Source organism: Sus scrofa, chromosome 2 (genome assembly GCF_000003025.6).
Source record: "Sus scrofa isolate TJ Tabasco breed Duroc chromosome 2, Sscrofa11.1, whole genome shotgun sequence".
Taxonomy (NCBI): domain Eukaryota; kingdom Metazoa; phylum Chordata; class Mammalia; order Artiodactyla; family Suidae; genus Sus; species Sus scrofa.
In genome coordinates, this window is record NC_010444.4 from 62,006,616 (window position 1) to 62,032,184 (window position 25,569).

The window sequence follows — 25,569 nt, forward strand, 5'->3', positions numbered from 1 at the left end:
GATTTTGGAGACAGTAAGTCTTCTGGCCCCCAACCTCTGGGCCCCTCAAAGGCTCTGAGACTAGGACTCTATACAGGACACCCTGTGGGCTGAATGGGGCAAGGCCTGGGGCAGCTGCTGTGCCAGGTTCTGAAAGAGCAACCCCACACGTGCCCTCTCACTATTCCTCACTGGTGTGGACCCACTTGACCCCACTTCCTAGAACATCTAATGAGAATGAAGTCCACGGTCATGCCTCTCTGAGGGGAAAAACAAATTTCACTTCCTAGCTTCGGGCCAGCTTCACATAAAAACCCCCTGGAACTATACCACAGATGCAACTGTGGAGGTTTTGAATTTACTGAATCTTCTAAAGATAGATTTCTTCAACAGCAGGTTTCCACATTTTCCAAAATTTAAACACAACTTTGAGGATTTTAAAACATTTTAATTTGACAAAGTGAGGGAAAAAAGAAGGGAGGAAATTCACCCCTATTGAGTACTGACATTTATCAGATACTGACTCAGTCGTTTGAGACAGGCTTGCTTATTCAATCCCAACAACAGTGCAAGAAGGTGGCTACCACTCTGTAATAAAGGAACTAAGCCTTAGAAAGATAAACAATTTCCCCAAGCAAAACAGCTAGTAAATGGCAGACAGGGATGGTAACTTTGGTAGTCTAATGGCAAGAAGCGGTGGATCCAGGTCCTCTGCATCTAGCTCTCTGCTCCACCTTCCCTAAAGTGTAGTTCTGTCCTCCTGACCCCGCTCACATATCAGTATTGCCCTCCATCCCAGTCCTCCACCTTCTCAGCTACACCCGCCCCCTGGATCCTCATGAGACCCAAGAGCCCCCTGCTGGCTCTCTTGAGGTTCAGCACAGTTTTATTCCTGGGACTCCACAAAGTGAAGTGTCTAGGGTTAGGGTAGACCCCAGGCCAGGAGGTGGTGGGTCACTGCTGGCCTCCACGCAGCGGCTCCACCCGCAGCCAAAGGCCGCCCTCTGCCCGCAGGACTATCTCTGGCTTCCTGCGCGGCTCCTCCTCATCTGGCAGGACGCGGAAGCGCAGCAGTGTGAGTGCCAGGACCACCTTCATCTCTGTCATGGCAAACGTCTGCCCAATGCAGTTCCTGCGGGGTGAGAGTAGGGGCTCTGACTGCACCCAGGTCCCCATCAGGCCCCATCAGGCCCAGAAACTACCTGGGACACCTATCCCCTCCTGCAGGGATAGAGAAGGAGGCTAACCATGCCTGAGACCACCCCAACCTGGGCTTGCATGTCCCCTGTACCCCACTCCTGTCTTCACACCATCCCCGCTTCACACACCCACCAGCCTTACCTCGGCCCTGCAGAAAAGGGAATAAAAGCCAGAGGTGACCTCTTCTGGGGACTTTCTGGATCAAAGCGGAAGGGATTGTATACCTGGGGCAGAGAGGACAGGCCTGCTGGGTGGGGTTTCTCAGGACACCCGGACACCCCCAGAAAAGACAGATGTAGATAGAGTAGAGGGGAAGTGTCTGATTTCCCCAAGTGGGGGCAGCACCTCAGGGTCTGGCCAGACGGATGGGTTGTGATGAATCCCAAAGATACTGATGACACAGATGTTCCCTGTGGGGAAGGAGGAGGCAGTCAGGATGAGGGCTCAGCTGACAGGACCACCTCCCTCCTCCCTCTGAAATTTTGGGCACCTTTGGGAATGACCCGGCCATCTGGGAGCACAACATCCTGGGTACAGCAGCGAGAGATGATAGTGACTGGGGGATGCAGCCGCAGACTCTCCTTGATGCACATGGTCAGGAAGGGCAACTGAGCCAGATCATCCCTATGGATCCCCACACGCACAAAAAAAAATCAATTATCCAAGGAACAAAAACAGAGACACCCCTGGGCCCTGATGCTGTCCTGTGAGACACTCTCTCCACCTCCCACTGACCCTCACTCCTATAATAAAATAAATTCAAGGGAGTTCCCAGTGTGGCTAAGCAATAATGAACCTGACTAGTATCCATAAGGGCGCAGGTTTGATCCTTGTCCTTGCTCAATGGGTGAAGAATACAGCATTAATGAGAGCTGTGGTAGAGATTGCAGATGAGGCTCGGATTCTGCATTGTTGTGGCTGTGGAGAAGGCCTGTAGCTGCAGCTCAAATTCGGACCCCAGCCTGGAAAATTCCATATGCTGCATGTGCATTCCCAAACAAACGAACAATAAAGTAAATTCAAGATGAAGCAAAGATTTAAGCATTACAATATCAAAATCACAAAAGTCACTAGAAGAAAACAAACTGGTATTTTAGAAGCATTTCTGAGCAAAAACACAACAGTTACTGGTATCCTTAAAAGTATTAATATATTTGCATTTAAAAGTTTTTTGAATTATACAATCAGCTTAAAAAGCAAAAACAATTCTCTATAATGAATTTATGGGTTTACATGAATGAGTAAGATCTACTCCACTCTCTGGGGTGAAATGACCTAATATTATTAAGGTGTCAGTTCTTTCTAAATCAGTCAACATAACCAATGCAATCTAATAAAAATCTAGTTTTGGAGGAAGAGGAAAAGGAAGGTGGTAATTGTATTCAGTTTGAAAGAATTAAAGTTCACCAAAAGCTAGGTCAATTTGTAATTCCTGTTGTGACTCAGCAGGTTAAGAAGCTGACTTGTATCCATGAGAATGCAGGTTCCATCCCTGGTCTCATTTGTGGGTTAAGGATTCCATACTACCACAAGCTATGGTGTAGGTTGCAGACACGACATGTATCTGGCATTTCTGTGACTGTGGCGTAGGCCAGCAGCTGCAGCTCCAGTTTGATCCCTAGCCTGAGAACTGCAGTATGCCACAGGTGTGGCCCTAAAAAAAAAAAAGCAAACACCCACACACACACAATAAAATCCTAAGACAAATAGAAAATAATCACTAAATTCTGTTGGGACAACTAGTTAGCCATTTAGAAAAAACTGTAGACCCCTACCTCAGTACTTATACCAATACAGATTTCATATGCAATAAGGATTAAGAAATAATAATAATAACAAAAATATTAAATAAAATTAACTTATACACAGAATTGTTTCCTTTTTTTGTCTTTTTGGGGCCACACCTACAGCATATGGAAGTTCCCTGGCTAGGGGTTGAAATGGAGCTGCAGCTGCCAGCCTACACCACAGCCACAGCCACAGCCATACCAGATCCATGCTGGTCTGCAACCTATACCACAGCTCATGACAACACTGGATCCTAACCCACTGAGGCCATGGATCAAACCCACATTCTCATGGATACTAGTCAATCCTTGACTCAATGAGCCACAATGGGAACTCAAATAACACCTTTTTAAATAAATAAATCCATTAGAGAAATACAAGCAAGATGTTTACATTTTAGTCCTAGAGTATGAAAGTATTTTCTAAGCATTTTTTTTCTTTGTAGGGCTGCACCCAAAGCATATGGAAGTTCCCTGGCTGGGCATCTAATTGGAGCTACAGTTGCTGGCCTTCGTCACAGCCACAGCAATGGCAGGATCCGAGCAACATCTGCAACCTACACCACATCTCACAGCAACACTGGATCTGTAACCCACTGAGCAAGGCCAAAGATCAAACCTGCATCCTCATGGTACTAGTTGCACACGTTACCACTGAGCCACACCAGTAACTTCCCAATATTTTTTTTAAGTAAAGGAGCTGTGAAGGAAAAAAAAGTTAATATATTTGACAACAAATAAATGAAACCAAACCAAGATAAAGTCAAAAGACAATCTGGGGAATAATTCTTGCATAAGAAAAAGTAATTGAATTTCCTTACATTTAAACAGTTTCTATAACTCGGTAAGGAAAAAATGACTAGGATAAAAGTAAAAATTTAAAGGACAAATTATGAAAACTGACACTCTACAGAAAAATAAATATATGTGGTTGGTCAAAATAGGAAAGCAGTGCCCAACTTTACCAATATTTAAAGTGATGTTCACTGAAATAACAAACTATATTTCACCTAAGAGAAGGGCAAATTTTTAAATTTTATAATGCACACTGTTGATGAGGATACAAGGAAATGGGCACTCTTAAAATCTGTTTGTAGGAATGAATTTGCCAAGAGCTATTAAAATGCAATACTCTAACAGTCTTTGATCCAAGAACACCACTTCTAGGAATTAGTCTGAGAAAGACATCCACACATATACGCAAAGTGGATGTACACTGCATCAGGTTGATTGTAGTAACAGGCTTGGAAAAGATACAAATTGATGGGGGAATGTTTAGATAAATTATGATACATCCATATAATGGAATGTTATATAGCCATCAAGAAGAAGGATATAGGGATTAACTAGTTCTGTCCCACCATGCATGGTAAATCTGCAGAGTAAATCAGGACAGAGATACTGAAAAGCAACTTGGCAATATCTATTATAACTGAAAATTATATATTATATTATGTAAATGTCCCCCACAGAAGCAGCTTGGGTAAACTAAGCAATGCTATACACACTCAGAGAGAAGGAGCTCTAAGACACATTATTGACTGAAAAGAACAAATGACCAAATGTGTGTGTCTGTTTATATTAAACTCTAATAACCTAATCTTATCAGGATGTTTCATTGGGTGCAAAAAAAAAAAAACCCACCTACTCTTATTATTGACTTTGCAATTCAAAATTAGTTTCCCGAAACCTAATAAATGAAAGGATCTTGAAGCTATATTGTCAAGGATCATGCCTGGAAGCTCTGTATATACTCTGAGCTGTAGAGACATAGGATAGAATGAATAAGGCAAGAGAGACTGTGAACAGATTAATGTAGGGACAGACTGAACAATGTCTGGAAGGACACAGGAAACCATTGAAGGAAGGGATGGGTTTGGGATGCTGGTGTCTGACAGAGGCTTATGGGAGGTGATGGATGTCTTAAACAACTTTATTGTAATTATTTTGCAATATATACATATATCAAATCACCATGTTGTACACCTTAAGCTTGTAGAATGTTATATGACAGTTATATCTCAATAAGCCTGGGGTGGTTGATGGGAAGCTTATGTTCATACTGTTTAGATTTTACCAAGTGCCTAATTTTTTTTGAAGTTGAAAGAAGCACAAAAACATCTTTCCACCTCAAGGACTGCTGTGCTGAGCAAACCTTCACGTTGAGGGTACTACCTCCAAAATATTTATCCAGACCAACACTTTCTCTCCATCCATTAGCCTTTGGCCCATAATCTTCCCCCTTATCACCCAGACTGCATCTCATTCCCTCCAGGTTGCCCCTGTAGCTGCAAAGAGATATTTCTAATACATCAGACCTCTTTCCTCCCTTGCTCAAAGATCTTCAATGCTCCCCATCACTCTCCTATGTTAGTCATGGATCTCCTTTCAAGAAAGAACTAGCTGGAGTTCCTGCTGTGGCTCAGCAGTAATGAACCCTACTAGTATACATGAGGATGCAGGTTCATTCCCTGGCCTCACTCAGTGGTTTAAGAATACAGTATTGCCATGAGCTGTGGTATAGGCAGCAAACACATCTCAGATCCAGAGTTCATGTGGCTGTGAGACAGGCCAACAAATACAGCTTCAATTCAACCCTTAGACTGGGAACTCCCATATGCCATGGGTGCAGCACTAAAAAGAAGAAAGAAAGGAAGAAAGGAAGAAAGGAAGAAAGGAAGAAAGGAAGAAAGGAAGAAAGGAAGAAAGAAAGAAAGAAAGAAAGAAAGAAAGAAAGAAAGAAAGAAAGAAAGAAAGAAAGAAAGAAAGAAAGAAAGAAAGAAAGAAAGAAAGAAAGAAAAAGAAACTTGCTGTACAACTTCAAGGAGTGCTGTTACCTGACAGCCTCCAGCTATAGGATCCCTGGGCTCTGCTATAGCTTTCACAGCAAGGTCACACTTTCCCAGGCAGCCTACAGCCAATGACTGAGCACAGTGGGCCACTAATGTCTAATCATTATTGCCCCATGTGACGCTTCACTAAAGGCAACACCCAGCCTATTTTTATTTTTTATCCAATATTGGAGTCCCAAAGGACTTGAACTGATACATTTGAAAACTCTTAATGTCCTTTCCAAAGCACTCCAACAAGGGCTTCCATTACCAGATCCAGCTTTAACAAGAACCTCTCTGATCCTCACACTGTAGATTTCACAAGGAGCCAACCACCTTTATCTCCTCCCAGACATCCCAGGCTCACTCTTGCATGCTTCCATCCTGGCCTTTGCACAAGTTACCCCCATGGCTTGCAGCACCATCCAATAACCACATCCAGGTGGCAAATCGATATTCACTTCTTCACTATGAAGCCTCACCTCCTTTCATCTCTGCCCCAGGCTGGACCATGTAGGACTCAAATGGGACTAGACTCTGAACTGGAAAAGGGGAAGTATAGATATGTTTCCTGAGCAAAGAGGTGGACCCCCGAGAGATTTCCTCGGAACCCCTGGGATAGAATATTAGATGGGAATTAGAGGAAAGAGCAAAAATTCAGGGCAATGGGGGTCTTTGGAGAAACAGTGCAACTTCAAGCAGAAGAGCAAGGGAGGAGAGAGGATGTTAATATATTGAACATGTACTGTGCTGCATCTGTTCTGCATTGTCACAATTCTCCAAGTAGCACCTGTGGAGGGGAGATTCCTCACCCCACCCCCCAATTCATAGAGGAGAAAACACTATTCAGAAAAAGGGGACTGATTTTCTTAAGTCACATAGCCAGTTAGTGGGGCATTAATGAAGACACTCAGATCTTCTCATCCCCAAAGCCTCAGCTGTTCAGACTGGGCATATATATATATATAAAAATAAATAAATATATATTTTATATATATATATATAATATATATATTTATATAAATATTATATATATTTATATATATATAAACAAATATATATATTTGTTTCCCCTTTCCCAGCTGGGGACTAGAGCCAATAAGAAGGGTTCAGGAAGACACCATGTGGACATGCACTCACCATTCAATCTCCTTAGGCTCACGGTCCCTCAGGAGCTCTTGCACCTCCTGCCGGCAGCGCTCCTGGTACTCCGGATGCTTTGCCAGGTTGTACAGGACCCAGGAGAGGCCACTGGCGGTGGTGTCATGGCCTGAAGGGCAGCCAAACAGGCTTGGGTCTCTGGGATACTTCAGCACCAAAGGGTCGACAGCACCCTCATGGTAAGACGCCCCCCACCCCACCCTCGCCACCTCAAATAACATGGGAAAGATGGCCAAACGGGGTGATCCAGGGCCACCAGCCAAGTCCCTCACATGAAGAGACCCCTGCCTGTTCCGAAGTCCCACACCGGGACCCTCACCCGCAAACATGAAGGTGTCAGCCTCGGCTCGGATGTCCTCATCTGACAGTCCTTTCCCGTCTTCATCCTGGAGAGAAAGCACCCCCCAAATCACATCAGCTCAGAGGACACCTGAGCCTAACCTGAAATTGTCCCTGAAGCTCCATCATCCAAACAGGATCATCCCCTCGTCAGCTCCAGAGCCCACCCCACAGCCCTCCTCCTTGGTCTCCTGCCTCCTGTTTACTCCTTCCAGGCAGCCTTCTACACAGCCACGTCTGAAACTCCTCACCGACCTGTCCCTCCCTTCCTCAAGCACCCTCTGTGACTCCCTAGCCCTCTCTCGATCAAGTCCATGTTCTTTGCTCTGACATGTGAAACCAAGATCCAGTCTACCTACCTCTTGAATTTAGATCCCAGAGAAGCCTACCTTGGCCAGCAGGAGCACATCAATGAAGTCCAAAGTCTTGGCCTTAGCCTTGGCCCTAAGGAAGTCTTGGGAACCCTGACTAATGAGGGTGCGACGCCGCTCCTGGATGACGGCATCTGTGAAGTCGTGCACCAGGCGGCAGGCCTTGCGGAAGCGCCTCCCTTCGGGGGTGAGGTAGTACAGGAAGTCCTTGTGCAGGAAGATCTGCTCATTCCGTTTTGTCACCAGGGCACTGAGCTCGGAGATTGCAGCAATGTATTCACTGGGTTTCCTACACAGTCACACCAGAGAGAGCCTTGAGAAGCAGCTCCTTAACACACAGGAAACCCTGGGAGCCCTTCCAGTCAGGAACCCAGGACCACATCCCAGCCAGAAAAGAGTGCCCTCCCATCAGGTTTCTCTCGCTGCCTCCCATCTCTGTCAACTGCCTCATGTCCTAGATCTCAGGGCGGAGCTTGAGAATCACGCTCATCTCTCCTCGCTCCTACACAATATCTGCCCCTGCCATTCTTCCTCAGCTTCTCCCAAATCTGCCCCATTTTCCCCACCAACGTCAAGCTTCCTCCTCTCTGGGGTCTCCTTCCATCCTCTGTCCACATGACAGCCAGGCTTTGCCCAAGTCAGATGTCCAAACTCCGCTTTGACCACAACCCACATCTGCTTGAGCACCTTCCCTGGCTCCCTGGAAACCTCAGCAAAAAGTTCATATCCTCTTTGTCTGGCTTTGGAATGTCCTTAAGCTATAGCCCCTGCCCACTCCTCCAACCTTATTTCCAATGTCTCTCCTCACTCTTACACCCACTTGGCTCACACTAGCTTCCTGGCCTCTATCAAGCAGTTCTGCCTGACCAAGAGGATCTCACCTTCTCTTTCCCCTTCCTGACCTTCAGTGTCCACCCCTCACCCACCTCCTCCAGGAGGGCCCTTCTGATCACCCTGCTCAGTCCTCCCCCTACCCCATCCACTCCCTTGGGTCTATGGCTCATGGTTCCAGGCCCTGGGACAAGACTCACTCCTGGCAGTTGCTGTCAAAACTGAAGACACATTTCTGCAGACTGTCCAGAGTCATGAGGCTGATGTGTTCAAACATGTCCAGACGGGTGTGGCCCTCTGAGGCCAAGTGCTGCCACTTGGCCTGGACAGAGAAGAGGGCAGAGCTTGGGCTGGGTATTGCCTCCCCTGAGCCCCTCTCCAACCCCAAACACCAAGATGCACTCCCCCAGACCCTGTCTCTTGGTCTCTGCCCTAGGCACCCACCCCCAAGGATGCCCAGGGCGTGAGTGGGAGTGGAAGCTGTTCCTATCAAGACATCAAGCCCCCAGAGCTGGGAGTCAGGAGACCTGAGTTCAAGGTCCAGCTCTGCCTCTTAGGTTCTGGGTGCCCTTGGTCAATTCATTGCTTTCCACTGGGCTTTTCCAGCATCAAATATTTAGTAACACTTCAGATGACCTGCTTTGGTAATGGACAAACTAAGTTAGAGTTGCTGTACCCCCACACATAGCATCCTTCCTAGTGTGTGATCCTTGGCAAGCCCCTAACTTCACTGGCCTCCCATTTCATCCTCTATAGTGTGGCAATTGTCATAATCTCTGCTTCGTAGGAATGTAAAAATAAATTAAGCAACACATGTCAACAAATGGCCCCACTGTTTGGGATTTCCAATAAGTGTGAAATAACCGTTATTTACAGTAGTGTCTGAAGTTACAAAAATGTATCTTTTATGAAAACATTAGTTATTATCATTTACCTTAGTTGAACACATAGGCTTATATTTTTATTAATAATAATGAGGAGTTCCCTGTGGCTCATCAGGTTAAGGATCTAGTGTTGTCACTGCTGTTTCTCTGGTTATAGCTATGGCACGGGTCCAATCCCTGGCCCCGGGGAGTTCCTACATGCTGGGGGCATGGCCGTCATTATCATCATCATCATAAAAAGTAATGTTAGCTTCTCTGACCAATAAACCTAGTATAGAAAACAAGATGTTCAAACTACGGTAATTAGACGTTTTTGGAGAAAATGAAGACTTTGCATCATCTAGAATTGTGCTAGAGTTGCTAAAATCGTCATAAAATCAAGGTTAAGTTATATGATCACACCCGACTAATTTCCAAGGATTCATTTTAACTAGAACTACCACTTTATGTTTTCCCTTTTAGGGTACTATTCCAGTTACTCAATTACTTAACTTCATTTAAAAAATAACTGTTAAATAACCATTAACTACCATCATCATCTTCATCATTACCATAGTGGTAGACAACTGCAAAAATGTCATTCACTCTTTGTAATGAGACTTTGTGGCTCTTCCATTAGGAGGTGGAACCTCTCTCTTCACATGCTGAATATGAGCTGAGTATGTGACATGCTTCAACCAGCAGGAACAGAAAACCATGGTGTGCTAGTTCTGAAACTAGGCTTCAAAAGGTGCCACATGTTTTTTCAGACATCCCCAGGGCATATGGAAGTTCTAGCCACAGCTGCAGCAACACTGCACCCTTAATCTACTAGGCTGGGCCAGGGATCAAACCCGCACCTCCACAGAGACAAACCAGATCATAAACCCACTGCACCACAGCGAGAACTCCATACTGCATGTTTCTTTTTTTTTTTTTTTTTTTTTTTGATTTTCTGGTTTTATTTCTTTTTTTTTTTTTTTTTTCCCACTGTACAGCAAGGGGGTCAGGTTATCCTTACATGTATACATTACAATTACAGTTTTTCCCCCACCATTTCTTCTGTTGCAACATGAGTATCTAGACATAGTTCTCAATGCTATTCAGCAGGATCTCCTTGTAAATCTATTCTAAGTTGTGTCTGATAAGCCCAAGCTCCCGATCCCTCCCACTCCCTCCCCCTCCCATCAGGCAACCACAAGTCTCTTCTCCAAGTCCATGATTTTCTCTTCTGAGGAGATGTTCATTTGTGCTGGATATTAGATTCCAGTTATAAGTGAGATCATATGGTATTTGTCTTTGTCTTTCTGGCTCATTTCACTCAGGATGAGATTCTCTAGTTCCATCCATGTTGCTGCAAATGGCATGATGTCATCCTTTTTTATGGCTGAGTAGTATTCCATTGTGTATATATACCACCTCTTCCGAATCCAATCCTCTGTCGATGGACATTTGGGTTGTTTCCATGTCCTGGCTATTGTGAATAGTGCTGCAATGAACACGCGGGTGCATGTGTCTCTTTTAAGTAGAGCTTTGTCTGGATAGATGCCCAAGAGTGGGATTGCGTGGTCATATGGAAATTCTATGTATAGATTTCTAAGGTATCTCCAAACTGTTCTCCATAGTGGCTGTACCAGTTTACATTCCCACCAGCAGTGCAGGAGGGTTCCCTTTTCTCCACAGCCCCTCCAGCACTTGTTATTTGTGGACTTATGAATGATGGCCATTCTGACTGGTGTGAGGTGGTATCTCATGGTAGTTTTGATTTGCATTTCTCTTATAATCAGCGATGTTGAGCATTTTTTCATGTGTTTGCTGGCCATCTGTGTATCTTCTTTGGAGAGATGTCTATTCAGGTCTTTTGCCCATTTTTCCATTGCTTGATTGGCTTGTTTGCTGTTGGGTTGTATAAGTTGCTTATATATTCTAGAGATTAAGCCCTTGTCAGTTGCATCATTTGAAACTATTTTCTCCCATTCTGTAAGTTGTCTTTTTGTTTTCTTTTCGGTTTCCTTTGCTGTGCAAAAGCTTTTCAGTTTGATGAGGTCCCATGGGTTTATTTTTGCTCTAATTTCTATTGCTTTGGGAGACTGACATGAGAAAATATTCATGATGTTGATGTCAGAGAGTGTTTTGCCTATGTTTTCTTCTAGGAGTTTGATGGTGTCCTGTCGTATATTTAAGTCTTTCAGCCATTTGGAGTTTATTTTTGTGCATGGTGTGAGGGTGTGTTCTAGTTTCCTTGCTTTGCATGCAGCTGTCCAGGTTTCCCAGCAATGCTTGCTGAATAGACTTTCCTTTTCCCATTTGATGTTCTTGCCTCCCTTGTCAAAGACTAATTGACCATAGGTGTCAGGGTTTATTTCCGGATTCTCTATTCTGTTCCATTGGTCTGTCTGTCTGTTTTGATACCAGTACCACACTGTTTTGATGACTGTGGCTTTGAGGTATTTCTTGAAGTCTGGGAGAGTTATGCCTCCTGCTTGGTTTTTGTTTCTCAGGATTGCTTTGGCGATTCTGGGTCTTTTGTGGTTCCATATAAATATTTGGATTGTTTGTTCTAGTTCTGTGAAAAATGTCATGGGTAATTTGATAGGGATGGCATTGAATCTGTAGATTGCTTTGGGTAGTACGGCATTTTCACAATATTGATTTTTCCAATCCAGGAACATGGAATATCTTTCCATTTCTTTACATCTTCTTTGATTTCTTTGATTAAGGTTTTATAGTTCTCGGCATATAGGTCCTTTGCCTCCTTGGTCAGGTGTATTCCGAGGTATTTGATTTTGTGTGGTACAATTTTAAAAGGTATCGTATTTTTGTATTCCTTTTCTAATGTTTCATTGCTGGTATACAGAAATGCAACTGACTTCTGAATGTTAATCTTATAGCCTGCCACTTTGCTGAATTTATTAATCAGTTCAAGTAGTTTTGGGGTTGAGTCCTTAGGGTTTTCTAGGTATAGAATCATGTCATCTGCATACAGTGACAGTTTGATCTCTTCTCTTCCTATATGGATGCCTTTTATTTCTTTTTTTTTGTCTAATTGCTGTGGCTAAGACTTCCAAAATGATGTTGAAGAGCAGTGGTGAGAGTGGGCATCCCTGTCTTGTTCCAGATTTGAGTGAGAAGGCTTTCCATTTTTCCCCATTGAGGATTATATTTGCTGTGGGTTTATCATAAATGGCTTTGATTCAATTCAGGAATGTTCCCTCTATACCCACTTTGGCGAGGGTCTTGATCATGAATGGATGTTGGACTTTGTCAAATGCTTTTTCTGTGTCTATTGAGATGATCATATGATTTTTGACTTTTTTTTTGTTAATGTGGTGTATGATGCTGATTGATTTGCGTATGTTGAACCATCCTTGTGAACCTGGGATGAACCCAACCTGGTCATGGTGTATAATTTTTTTGATATGTTGTTGGATTCGGTTGGCTAAGATTTTGTTGAGAATTTTTGCATCTGTATTCATCAATGCTATTGGGCGATAGTTTTCTTTTTTGGTGGTATCTCTGTCTGGTTTTGGAATGAGGGTGATGGTGGCATCATAGAATGTCTTTGGGAGTATTCCTTGTTCTTCAACCTTTTGAAAGAGTTTAAGGAGGATGGGCACCAATTCCTCTTTATATGTTTGATAAAATTCACCTGTGAAGCCATCTGGTCCTGGACTTTTATTTGTAGGGAGTGATTTTATGACTTCTTCAATTTCGTTTCTAGTGATGGGTCTGTTCAGTTGGTCTGTTTCTGCTTGATTCAGTTTTGGCAGGCCATACTGCATGTTTCTGATTGCTCCCTTGGAGCAGTCTCCACCATGCAATCAAGCCCAGGCTAACCTACTGGAGGAGGAAGGACAAAAGCAAGAGTCCACGGTCCCACCAAGGCTATCCTAGACCAGCTGATAGCTAGCCAAACCCCAAACATGTGACAGAGCTGAACCTGGGTCAGCAGAGCTGTCTACCAAACCCACACATGACCACAGACACAGGAGTGATTCCAGCTAAGATGAGAAGAACAAAACAAAACTGACCCAACATCGCAGGAACAATAATAAACCCAAACTCAAGTGTATGAGTTTAATGTGGTATGTAATGAGTAGGAACTGCAGGAGATCCTGTTGTGGCTCAGTGTGAACTAGTATCCATGAGTTCAATCCCTGGCCTCTCTCAGTGCGTTAATATGACTTGGCGTGGGCCTGTTTGGGTTCAACTTGTTTGGGGCCTTCTGCGCTTCCTGTATCTTGATTTCAGTTTCCTTTAGACTGGGAAAGTTTTCAGACATAAATGCTTCAAATTTATGTTCAATCCCCTTTTCTTTTTCTTCTCCTTCTGGAATCCCTAGTATGCATAGCTTGGCCCACTTTATAGTATCCCATAGATCTCTTATATTGCTTTCATGTTTTTTCATTCAGTTTTCTGTCTGCTGTCCTGATTGGGTGATTACCATTATTTTATCTTCCAAGTCATTAATTCGTTCCTCTGCATTATTCATTCTGCTCTTCAGTGCCTCTAACTCAGCTTGCACCTCTGCAAGTGAATTTTCTAATGTTTCTTGGCTCCTCCTTTTACTTTCTAGTTCCTTTCTAAAGGAATCTGCATTACGGTTCATATCTACTCTAAATTACTTCATATTTTCTCTTAATCCCTTTAGTAATTTCACTAGCTCCTTTTTGAAGTCGGTGTCTGTTAGACTGCAGAGTTCTGTTTGCTCCTTCGGGGAAAATCTGTTGTTCTTTTAACTGTGAATGATTCCTGAGCTTCTTCATTTCACTTATCTTTTTCTTATTCTGTGACTTTAGGGAAAGCAATTACTATAGCCTTGGATGGCTATTTATATGTGAGAGCATCCCTGGGTATTTTGTGATGGCTCACTATGTATTTTTAGGGTGCTGTGCGTGCTTCCAGGGAGATGGAGGCAATGGGCAGGGCTAGTAGCCAGTGCCTATCGCTGGGCCCTTGACAGTGGCAAAGACCCGTGGGCAGACGGCATAGCTGCTCCTAGTTGCAGGGCCCTGGGAAGTGACTGTGATCTTCAGGCAGAGGTATGCTATGCCTAAAGCATTTGGCAGTGGCAGCACCAGGGTGTGTGTGTTCCCAGAGGAATGAGAGCACCAACTGGTGGTGCTTGGTTGCAGGGCCCACCTGTGTGCCGACCTCCGAGGTGACTGAGGCAGCAGGTGGTGCCTCTTCACAGACCCCTAGTGGTAGCAGGCCACGCCCACCTCTGGTGTCTGAGATGACTGCTGTGGTTTGCCCCTACTGCCTGCAGACCATGCAAGAGACACAGTGTCATGCTTAGCCCCCTGCTGCCCTTAGCCTGAGGAAGCAGTGCCCGGCTACACATAGCCCACAGAAGAGGCATCCCATAGCCTGTAGCCTGCACTAGAGGTTCCCTGCCCTCACCACCTTAGCCTGCGCCAGAGGTTCCCTGCCTTCTGAGAGTCCACAAGGAAAGACATTCCTGTGGTGTTCTCTGCCTCCTCCCCTGACCTCTCCAACAATGGTGCCTTGCATCTCCTGTGGGCCCAGACCTCCTGAGTTCCCTTGGCTGTGGCGATCCACTCCCCAACCAGTGGCACACAGCTCCCTGACCCCTCAGGCTGTCTCCACGCATCCAACCCTAGTCCACTCCCTGAGTCTCAGCACCCAGCCCCTGCCCAGCCTCTCAGGCTGTGGTGTCTGGGAGTGCTGGTACAAATGGTCTGTATGGCTCTCATCGTGCTTGGCCCTCCTCAGTCCAGTTCCTGCGCTTTGCCCTGAGACTTTGAGATCCCTCTGTTCTCGTGGATCTCTGTATTGGTTACATGGCTTCAAAAAAGTGTTTTTCCTCTTTCACAGCTCCCTCTCAGGAGTGCTGGTCCAATCCTGCTTCTTTCTCTCTTTTTTTTTTTTTCTTCTCCTCTGTTCTACCCAGGTATGGGGAGGGTTTCTTGCCCTTTTTGGAGGTTTAAGGTCTTCTGACAGCAATCAATAGATGTTCTCTGTGACTTGTTCTACATGTAGATGGGGGTATTTTGATCCGTTTACAGGAGAGGGTGAATGCCATGTATAGTCTTCCACAAGTATTTTTTGGATGCCCTGCGGCATATGGAGCTCCCAGGCCAGGGATCAGATCAGGACCACAGTCATGACCTAAGCCACAGCTGTGGCAACTAGATCCCTAAAGCTCTATGCCAGTCCAAGGAGCAAACCCACATCAGTGTCTCAAAAGATGCCTCTGATCCCACTGCCCTACAGGAGAAGCTCCTCCTCCACCATCCTGACTCATTTTAAATCTTCATCATTTATATCCTGAATTTAAAGAGTTTCCATGATCTACACTAGAAACTAGAGCAGTCTGTGTACCCACTGTGTGCCAAGAACAGGATTCCTTTACATCATCTTGACCACCCTTTCAGAAGGGATTATTATCCTGATTTTAAAGATGAGAAAACTGAGGCTTCGAGAGGAAAATCAGTGATGCCACCCCCCCCCCACACACACACACAAAAAGCCATTCAGCAGAGCAGGATTCCAGACTATTTGTGTCCGAGGCCACTCCGCCTTTCCCAAGGCTCCAGCTGGGAACCTGGGTTCAAGAAACTCACATGCATGATGTCTGCACTCCTGTTGAAAATCTTCACATATGACTTCAAGATATCAAAGTGGAAGGCAGGTGTCAGCAGGCGGCGCTGGTGGCTCCACTTCTCACCAGCACTCAGCAGGAGCCCAACCCCTAGCAGGGGCAGCCATGGGGAGTGAGCAAGAAGGGCAGCACCTTCCCCCAGACCCCCAAGGTTGTCCCCAACCTCCGTCACTCCCGGTTACTCACCCAGCCAGGGCTTCAGGAAGCTGTAGAAAAGCATATCCTTGGGTATGATGGTGGCTGACATGAGAGATGGAACATCAGGGACCACGGAGATGAGAAAGGGAGGGACTTTTGCTCTACATTCCCCCTCCAATCCCAGCATGGCAGGAATGGGACCAAGGGCAGGGGAAACAGGGAGGAGGGGGGAGGTAAGAGAGGACAAGACCAGGCTGCAGCACAGAGTAGAACAAAGGCAGAGCCAACACACACACTCCTACATACTTAGATGCAATCCAACATGGCACAACAGGTCTCGGCACACCTTGACGCGGTTCTTAGGAGGACTAATATGTTCTACACACCCAAGCACAGGAACCTATCAGGAACCTAGTACACCACATTTGCCCCATCACTCTCTGACATCTCCTAGAACACCCAACATCACCCCAATGTGTATTAGCATGCCTTAACATGAAACAGCATACATGATATGTCCTAACATGGCATAGCCCTGACCTGGGCCTGAGGCAACATGACACAATCTTAGCATGTCCCACAGAGAGGCCCCAGATAGGACTTAAATACTGTCCCATTAAGGGCACAGACAGAGTCTGGGCGTGACCTAGACTTCCTCAGTATCCTCCTTCACCCTACCCTTAGCATCAGGTGCTTAGGCTCAAGGGGACCCTCTGTGCTGAAAGGGACCAGAAGATGCTGTCCCACTCAGATACTGAGCTCCACCCACCATGAAGAGCTCTCCCTGTCCCCTTAAGCCTCCAGAGGCCCCCAGGACCAATCAGACACAGTGGGCCAACCTGAGGTCGGGTGGTATCCCTGCCCCACACACACAGTACTCTGGCCATCTCCCTACCCCCACATCACCTTCTGGCTTAGGGTTCCTTCCATCAGAGGCAGCTCAGGCAGCAGAGAATACACAGAACTAGGAGGCAAGCTTCACATGCTACGTGGCCTTGAGAAGTTACTATGCTTCCCTGAACCTCTTTTTCCCCACCCTGGAAATGCCCACCTAGCAGGGTGGCTGGTGGATGAATAGCTGCAGTATCTGCCAGTCCAATGTCTATCTCCTTTTCCTGGAACCAGCACCCCATACTTCCTCCACCGTCAACCCAAGTAGTTATGAGGGCAGCTGTGCCACCCCATCCCCTGCTCCAGAGCCGACCATATGACACTCAGCCTCACCAATTCAGCTGCAGTTATTAGGTGATGAAGTGGTCCCTGTGACCCAGGCCACTCCACTTTAAGGGAATTCTGCAACTTTTCCTGGGTCTGTGGGGCGTGAGCTCACTTGTCAGCGGGGATTGACCTTCTGGGATTCATCTTTACCAGCATGAAGAAGAAGAACACACAGCTTTGAGATGAAGACAGATTCCCAATGACACTGCTTGAAAACCTAGATCCAGCCATGCCTGAAGGCAATGCTCCCTGAGCTTTTCACTCAAGAGATCCCCTTTCTTAGACCAACAGGGTTGAGTTTACACCACCACCCAAAACTGGAAGAGATTCTGGCAACCAGAGAGAGCCAAGGACCTGCCCAGAGGAACCAGCAGGTCTCTGTCGATGCTGCGCATTCCCCTGCACAACCTGGTCTGTGGAGGAGTGGGAAGGGCTTGGAGCAGGAGCAGGGGGAGCCTGGGGTAGGGAGGGCTACCAGGAGATACCTGGGGCCTGGAGCAGGGGAGCAACAAAGTTGGGGTGGACAAGCCGCAGGACGGGGTACAAGGGCCCTAGCCACCAGAGATGGACGTCGCGGAAGCAGTGGCCGAGATCTTCTACCAGCCGCATGCCCTCTTCATTGTTCTTCGCCTGGGAATGAGTGAGGATGGGTCCAGGCCTGACAGAGGGCCTCAGAAACTGCAAGTGCCCACTCCATTCCCAAGCCACCACACTCACTCACCCCTTTTTCCCCCCGCTACCTGGATTATTAACCTATACTTTTCTCTATCTCAACAAGTCAGCTTCTCTCTGCTGGCCTCTCTTTTTTCATATGTATCCTAGTGACTCTCTCTGTGCCCTTATTCTCTTCATCTCTGAATTTTGACAGAAAGAGAGACGGGGCGGGGAAGCAAGAGAGATAACAGAAGGATGGGTGGATAGATATATTTGGATCGATGGATGGATGGATGGATGGATGGATGGATGGATAGATAGATAGATAGATAGATAGATAGATAGATAGATAGATAATTATGGGTAGATAGAAAGATAAATGGATGGATGAATAGGTAAAATTTTAGATGATGGGTGGATAGAAAGACGGATGGATGGAGGCATGATGCAAATTCTATGATAGATAATGGATAGATAAATATATTATGGATAGATGGATGGATGATAGATGATGGCTAGATAAATAGATTATATATGGATGGATAGCTAGACGAAGATAGCTGAGAGGAGGACAGACGATGGATGAATGGAAAATGGATGGATAGATAGGTAATATTTATATATGTGTATGTACGTTTCTTTTGCTCCATTTATATCTCTCTGCATGTCTTCTCTCAGTCCCTCTCTCTGTATTTCTCTCTCTGCCCCGATTTCTCTGTCATTCCACACATCTTCAACTCAACAACTCTGATTCTCCTCACCTACACCCTTTCCACAGCTCCCCTTCGCTCTCTGGATCAATCTCCTGCCACTACCTGGTCTTGAAGTCCTGTGACCCCTACTCTCCTCACCACTATTTCTCTAACCCTCACTGCTATCACTGTAGCTGCAGGGAACTCCCAAGTGCTCAAAAGCCAAATCCTCACTCTGTCACCTCCAGGCCTCTGAGTGCACTAGTCCTCTCCACAGAATACACTTTCCTTTCTTTGCTCAAAAAAACAAATGCCTGCAATTTATTCCAGACGCACTTGCATCAACTCTTCCTCCAAGAAGCCTTTCAGCCTGCCTGAATGGCAGAAGCCTTGCTTCCTCTCTGGGTTCTGCCAGCCCGTCTCTCCCTCAGACCTAATCTGGCCACAGAGAATTGGGGTGTCTCTGCCTCTGCATGCAAAATCGGGGGTTCCTCCAGGGCAGAGTCTGGGGCTATCTCCCCAAGAATCCTCAAACAGTGTCCAGAATGGGGGTTGGAAAATAAATGAAAGAAAGACATGACCAAGGAAGCCCAAGTTCAGGAGGGGCTTTGGGACCTGCAAGAGCTGTGCAGAAGTGAGGCAGGGAAGGGCTCGCAGCACTCAGATGCTGACACAGCACCCACCTGTGGTGTCAGTGACAGACCAGGCAATAACACAGTAGCAGAAAGAATGAGGAAGATGGCGGGGCCCAGCAAGATCCACTGTCTCTGGGGACAGTTGGCCACCAGTGGAGTTAAGTCCCTCAAGCCCTGCTCCATGGGGGCACTTGCAGCCAAGGCAAGGGCCATCACTCCCCAGAAGGAGCCCCTACAGTGGACGCTGTGTCAGAATCTGCACAGACAGAAGGAATCTCAGCTGCATCTTGGAACATCTCCAGGTCCCAAAGGTGCATCCCAGGGCACAGGGAGAAGACACACTCTGCCCACAGGGAAGCTGACCTTGGCTGGAGAAGACAGATTTTTCTCATGCCGGGAGTGGTCCCAGCCCTAGTGGTGGCCACAGGAAGAGGTCCTCATGGGGGAGATTTGTGGGTGGTACAGTGACCGAAGGACTTGTCCCTGGGTTTGGGTCCCACATCTTCTCATGTTCTGACCAGTCCATATGGCCTCTGTTTCCTTGCATGGTGAAGGGTCTAAAGTTCTGGGACCTTCCAGCCCTGGAAGATGCCACAGGACAGATGTGAACTCTACCTATCAACTAGGGCAGCCTCTCCCACCTATGAGTCTGTTCTACTGCCCAGGCTCTGTGCACAGTGCATTCTGTCTGACAGTCTATCTATCTATCCGTCTATCTATCTGTCTACCTACCTATCTATCTATCTAGCTATCTATCTATCTAGCTATCTAAAACATCCTGTCTATCCATCAATTTATCATAGTATCTCCCAGCAAGCCAGCTATCTCTCCTGAACCTATGGACACTCCCATAAATCATGCCATTTACAAATGAGGAAGCTGAAACCACATACCCCACAAGAGGAAGAAGCATGGGTCCCCTCCTGGTCAAGCATTCTCACCCTCATGAGGACCCAATCAAGCCTGACAAATAGTCCCAGGTGCTCCAGTCAAGGGAATATAAGTCTTATTCGCCTTTGTCACCCACTCCCTGCTCCCTGATGACCCTGAGACACTTGATGAGATCAGTCCAGACAGGGAGAGGGACTCAGCCAAGATCACACAGGAACAAACACGGAAGGAGAGAAGAGAGGTCAACACAAGCCTCCAATGCCAAGCCCTTGGATGGGGAGCCAGAACTGCAGTAACTCTGTAACATTCCTGCTGCCTCAGGGGCTGGCTGAGACATGTAACCTAGGGAAACCTTTACAATGAGCTTGGGACATCCTGTTCTGTGACAAGCTGGTCTGGGGGAGGAGAGGAGAGGAGCTGGACAATCAGGATTTTGGCCTTGGATAACAAAGGGAGGTGATGGCAAGCTACCCAGGCCTCCCCCATCACATTAGCAAATATTTATTAAGTGCCTACTGTATATCAGCCCCTGGGATGGGCCACTGTAGATCTAATCTGTGCCTCCCAGACCTACCATCTACTCAGTAGAGTTGGGTAAAAAGCAAATGATTGGATAATTAACTGTGTAAGCAAGAGCCAGGCCAAGTAAGAGGTCAAGGACTGGGTAGGAGGAGTTATTAGGGAGGCTTTTAGAAATTAGTTATATTTGAGCTAAATGGGAGAATAGGAGGAATCCACTGGGTAACTTCAGGAAGGGAAGAGCCCCCAGGCAAAAGAACAGCACAAGCAAAAGCCCTGTGGTGAGAAGGGCTTGGTTCACTGAGGAACCAAGAAGCTCAGAGTGACTATGACATGCATGAGGCTGAGGAGGACACCAGGGCCTGGCCAAGAAACACTTGCCTTTATTTTCAGAGGGATAAGCAGGCATTGAACAGTATTCATCCGAGAAGTTGCATGGTCTAAACTGAATTTCAGAAAAATCTCTCCAGGGCCAAAGACACAGTGGAGGAGAGGGGAAAACAGTGGCAATGAAGAGACCAGAGAAGGGGGAGGGAGTGGGATGGATGGGGAATTGGGGGTTAGTAGGCAAAAACTATTACATGTAGAATGGAGAAGCAATGAGCCCCTACTGTACAGATCAGGGAACTGCACAATCTCTTGTGTTACCACATGATGGAAGATAGTAGGAAAAAAAGAATAGACTTATATGCTCGACTGGGACACTTTCTGTACAGCAAAAAATGACAACATTGTAAATCAACTATACTTTTAATTTTCTTTTTTTAAAAAAGGGAGACCAGTGAGTAGGCTGGGAGAGCCTTCCTGGAGAAAGGTTATGGTGCGTGGGGCCAAGGGTGACAAGAGATGCAGAGAGCAGACACATTAAGGAGGGATTGTGGAGGCAGCACATTAGGGACAGATGCACAGGTGAGAGGAAAAGGCAGACTTAGAAACCCCAAGGTATGGGCTGAGGGCAACTAGAAAGATGGATTAGATCAAGGGTGGGGGCAGGATTGGGGACAGAGCCATGAGTTCAGATTCTGACCAAGGAATCAGATGTTTAGGAGCTCCCCAGCCCCCATGAGAAGAGGAGGAAGGAGCTGGATAGGATGACCTTGGGCTCAGGTCAGGTGTGAATTTGGAATTCACTTATGCAAGGAACTGATGGTCCACTTAGGAGCTGGAGCCCTGGGGTAAGGAGATGGTCTTAGGAGAGAAAGAAGAAAGATGCTGGTGTTTCTACTCATGGAAGGGTGGAGCAAAGGAAGAGCCAAGTGGAGACAGAAGGGCCATGAGGAGGTATAGGAGATACCAAGGAAGGAGGGTGGCCTAGAACCAAGAGGAAAAGAGGTCCAGGAGGACAAGGGGATCCACAAGCTCAAAGAGCTGTGAGCAGGTGGATGAGATGGGGGCTGGATGGAGTCCACAGGATTTCGAGTCCATGAGGTCACAGCCATTACTGAGCTCACACAAGGACAAGGTCTTTCAAAGAGCCATGGGGGAAAGCCCAGGTGGTAAGAGACTTCAGCCCATGTGCAAAGGATGAGAATCTAAACTTGATGTACCCAAGGAAATCAGATTGAAAAGAGTCTGTTGGACTAGGGTGCACAGGGGAATGGACAGCCTGGCAAGGTCTAGGATGAGAGATGAAGAAAAAAAAAGAAGCTAGAAGAAAGGGAAGTTTTGGTCAAAGAATGCAATCTGGAATCAATGGTTTTGGACATTGTGCCTTTGCTAGTGATGACAAAGTCCTTATTGGGATTAGGGCCAAAGTAGGCTAATGCAGCACAAAGGAAGGGGCTCTGGGGATGAGGCTAGGAAGGTGGGCCAGGAGCCCCCTCCCACCCTCCCAGGAAATTTGGCCATTAGGTCCGAGTGATTCCTTCTGAAAGAGGGAAGGGTCCACTTTTATCCAAGTTGAGCAGAGAGGCCCACTGATATATCCTGAGGGTGGAAGACAAGTTTGGAAGAGACAGACGCCAGAGGAAGGGGAGGAGGAGGAGAGACTGACCACACATCTCCTCAGCTCCTGCTGTACCCCCATAGGGGCATAAGAGGGGTGGAAGTCATAGCTAATTCCTCTGGGAAGCAGAAGCCCAGAGAGGAGCAGACACTGACCTGAAACCAACAGAGATGGGCCAGGCAGGGACAGACCCTGGACAGTGGCCCTGAGGAGGCCTCAAGACCAGCAGTGGACACCATGGGGTCACTAGGGGACCCAGCTCTCTGCAGCCCATTCTGTCACTAGGGGACCCAGCTCTCTCCAGCCCATTCTGAGAGCTCCTCAGATGTGCGCCAGTGTAGGGAAGACAGGCAGGAACATAACCCCAAACTGGCCTTGGGTGAGGAAGGCTATGAACCATGAAAATATTGGGGCATAGAGTGGACAGAGAGGAGAGGGTTCGACCCAGTGGGGAAGTGAGGAAAATGCTCTCCCTTGCTTCTCTGCTGCCCTAGACCCCAGCTCAACCCCAGCCCAACCCCAGATCCCAAGCTCCCTGAGCCCAATCCCCAACCCCTGAGAAGTCCACACACCATCATCCCTCAGACCATCTTGTCACCGTCACTCACCAGGCCCAGGTGACCCCAAAACCAGTTCCGTTTTGGGGGTTGCGGGAAACACCGGAGGCGGCAGCAGTTGTCATAGAAGTTATAGATCCAGGACAGGATTCGGGACAGGAGCCAGGTAGCACCGACCAGCTGCAGAAGCAGCCACGGGGAGGCTGACACAGGCCCCAGTCCCAGCCAGGACAGGCTCAGCTGCAGCATCCTGCAGGGCAGATGGTGTGGAGAGTGAGCTCCTGAGACTCAGCAAAGGGACAGTGAGGGTGAGCTCTGAGGCAGAGACAAATAGACAAACAAACACAGGGAGAGGAACAAGGGGGGTGAGGGGGAGGGATGGTGACTGCTGGGGAAGGAAGGGCTCAGAGATGGGAAGACTGAGACTCAGAGAGGGTTGGAGACCCAGGAAAATCCAGAGGAAGAGAGAGAGACAGGGAGAGGGCAAGGGAGGACAGAATGAAGACACATCTGCACGGAATCAGTGGAAAGTTGCCTTGGGCAGTGCCCCTCCCCACCCTGGGCCAGAACCCTCAGTCCCACCAACACCAGCACTGCACCTTCTGTCTGGAGCAACTAGTCCCACACAGCTTCTTCTGTCCTCTTCCTAGGAAGTCTTCCTCCCTATCCCGAACTCTGAACAGGAGGGCAGAGGTGGGGCTTCAGTGGGTCAGCCAATCCCTGCTCCCCTGGCTGCCTCCTCCCCACCTGGCCCTCTGCCCAAGACTTAGAAACACAAAGCAGCTGGCTCCAGAGATGAAACAGCTTAGAGTCACATGATGCAGATGCTTGCTCCTCAGGATTCAGCACCTCCCATGTGGGGCAAGAAGCTTTTTGGAGTGAGGGCAAAGATGACTCTGGGCCCCTATGTTTATAGCCACCCCTGCCCTTCCAAGGCCAGGGTACAGCAGGTATAATTAAGAATGTTCTGGAGTTCCCGTCGTGGCGCAGTGGTTAACGAATCCGACTAGGAACCATGAGGTTGCGGGTTCGGTCCCTGCCCTTGCTCAGTGGGTTAACGATCCGGCGTTGCCGTGAGCTGTGGTGTAGGTTGCAGACGCGGCTCGGATCCCTCGTTGCTGTGGCTCTGGTGTAGGCCGGTGGCTGCGGCTCCGATTCAACCCCTAGCCTGGGAATCTCCATATCCCGTGGGAGCGGCCCAAGAAATAGCAGGAAAAAAAAAAAAAAAAAAAGAATGTTCTGGTGCCAACCACCTCTCAAAACATCCTCTGGGGCTCCTCTCCACACGTGGGCCATGCGGGGGCATTCACTATTCCTTGGCACAGAATCAGGAAGCCCATAGGCAAGAAACAGCCTGGCAGGAGTTCAAGTTCTGTCTCCAAGCAACTCAGACCTTGGGTTGGGATAAGAGTGCTGGGAGCAGGATCAGAGAAACCAGCCTGGCTGGGGATTACCACAGCAGATTCAGCAGGTCAAGGGCCCAGTCAGAAGAGGGCACCTGGAGGCGTGAGGGGTAAGGCTAGGAGGGGCCAAGAGAGAACAAGGTCCACACAGGAGAAAGCAGAGTTGGGAGATCCTGAGTGGAGTTCGGCCCCGCCCTCGCTCTGGCTATGGGCTCTGCAAACCCTCTCTGGGCTCAGCCTTCCCATCTGGGAAATGGGATGTTGGATGAGACCCTGAGACAGGGACAGAGGAGGATTCCACAGGAACATGAGGCCCATCAGGAGACTCAAAAATGATGGAGTGCACAAAATGGGCTGCCAATAATACTTATGCTACTGTGTGCCATTACACCAAACAAAGAAAACCTACTCTGTGCAGAGAACTGTGGGTAATTAGTGCCTGCTGTGTGCTGGGTGTCTCAAAAAGCATGCCTACTATATGGCAGCTGCTCTATATAAAGTATACCTACTATGTTCCAGGTGTGCTACCCAAAGTGCATCTAGCACTTCCCACTATGGCAGAACAGCATCATGCAACTTCTCCTTTGGAAGGCCACCCAGAGCAGTAAATTCTGGCCCCATATGGAATCTATAAGCAGATGTGGAATTTCCATTAGCCATGACCAATACTCAAACCCCCACAGGTCTCTGCTCTAATCAGAAGGGCAGGATCTGGGCCTGCAATCAAAAGGGCCTGGCTCCCCGGATTCCTGGGTCAGGTGGTAGAAGGAGAAAGGGAGCCAGCATTGAGGGCAAGAAGCCTCAGGGGGAGACTTTCTGTTCATCTTTGGGGATGTTCAGGAGCATCCCCGATGGTTTTTCAGCAAACAAGGAGCACCTCAGATGCCAAATCACCCAAGCCTGGCTTATGGAAAGTCTCCAGCCAGTGTT

At 47.3% G+C, this 25,569-nt stretch overlaps 1 protein-coding gene across 2 annotated transcripts; it reads right to left on the reverse strand.

Moving 5' to 3' along the window:
• Window positions 407-23,930, reverse strand: LOC102167481 (cytochrome P450 4F6-like). 2 transcript variants are annotated; one of them, XM_021083612.1, is made up of 13 exons: window positions 23,836-23,930; window positions 23,288-23,486; window positions 17,829-17,973; window positions 16,174-16,227; window positions 15,950-16,077; window positions 8,700-8,821; window positions 7,687-7,957; window positions 7,278-7,344; window positions 6,938-7,067; window positions 1,670-1,803; window positions 1,525-1,589; window positions 1,321-1,403; window positions 407-1,111 (listed from the first exon to the last, which is right to left on the reverse strand). In XM_021083612.1, exons 2-13 carry the CDS (start codon window positions 23,483-23,485, stop codon window positions 934-936), a joined length of 1,575 nt encoding a protein of 524 aa, XP_020939271.1. In that variant the 5' UTR covers window position 23,486; window positions 23,836-23,930; the 3' UTR covers window positions 407-933. The 2 variants fall into 2 exon arrangements, with proteins under 2 accessions (XP_020939271.1, XP_020939272.1); XM_021083613.1 differs by having other exon boundaries at window positions 23,794-23,868.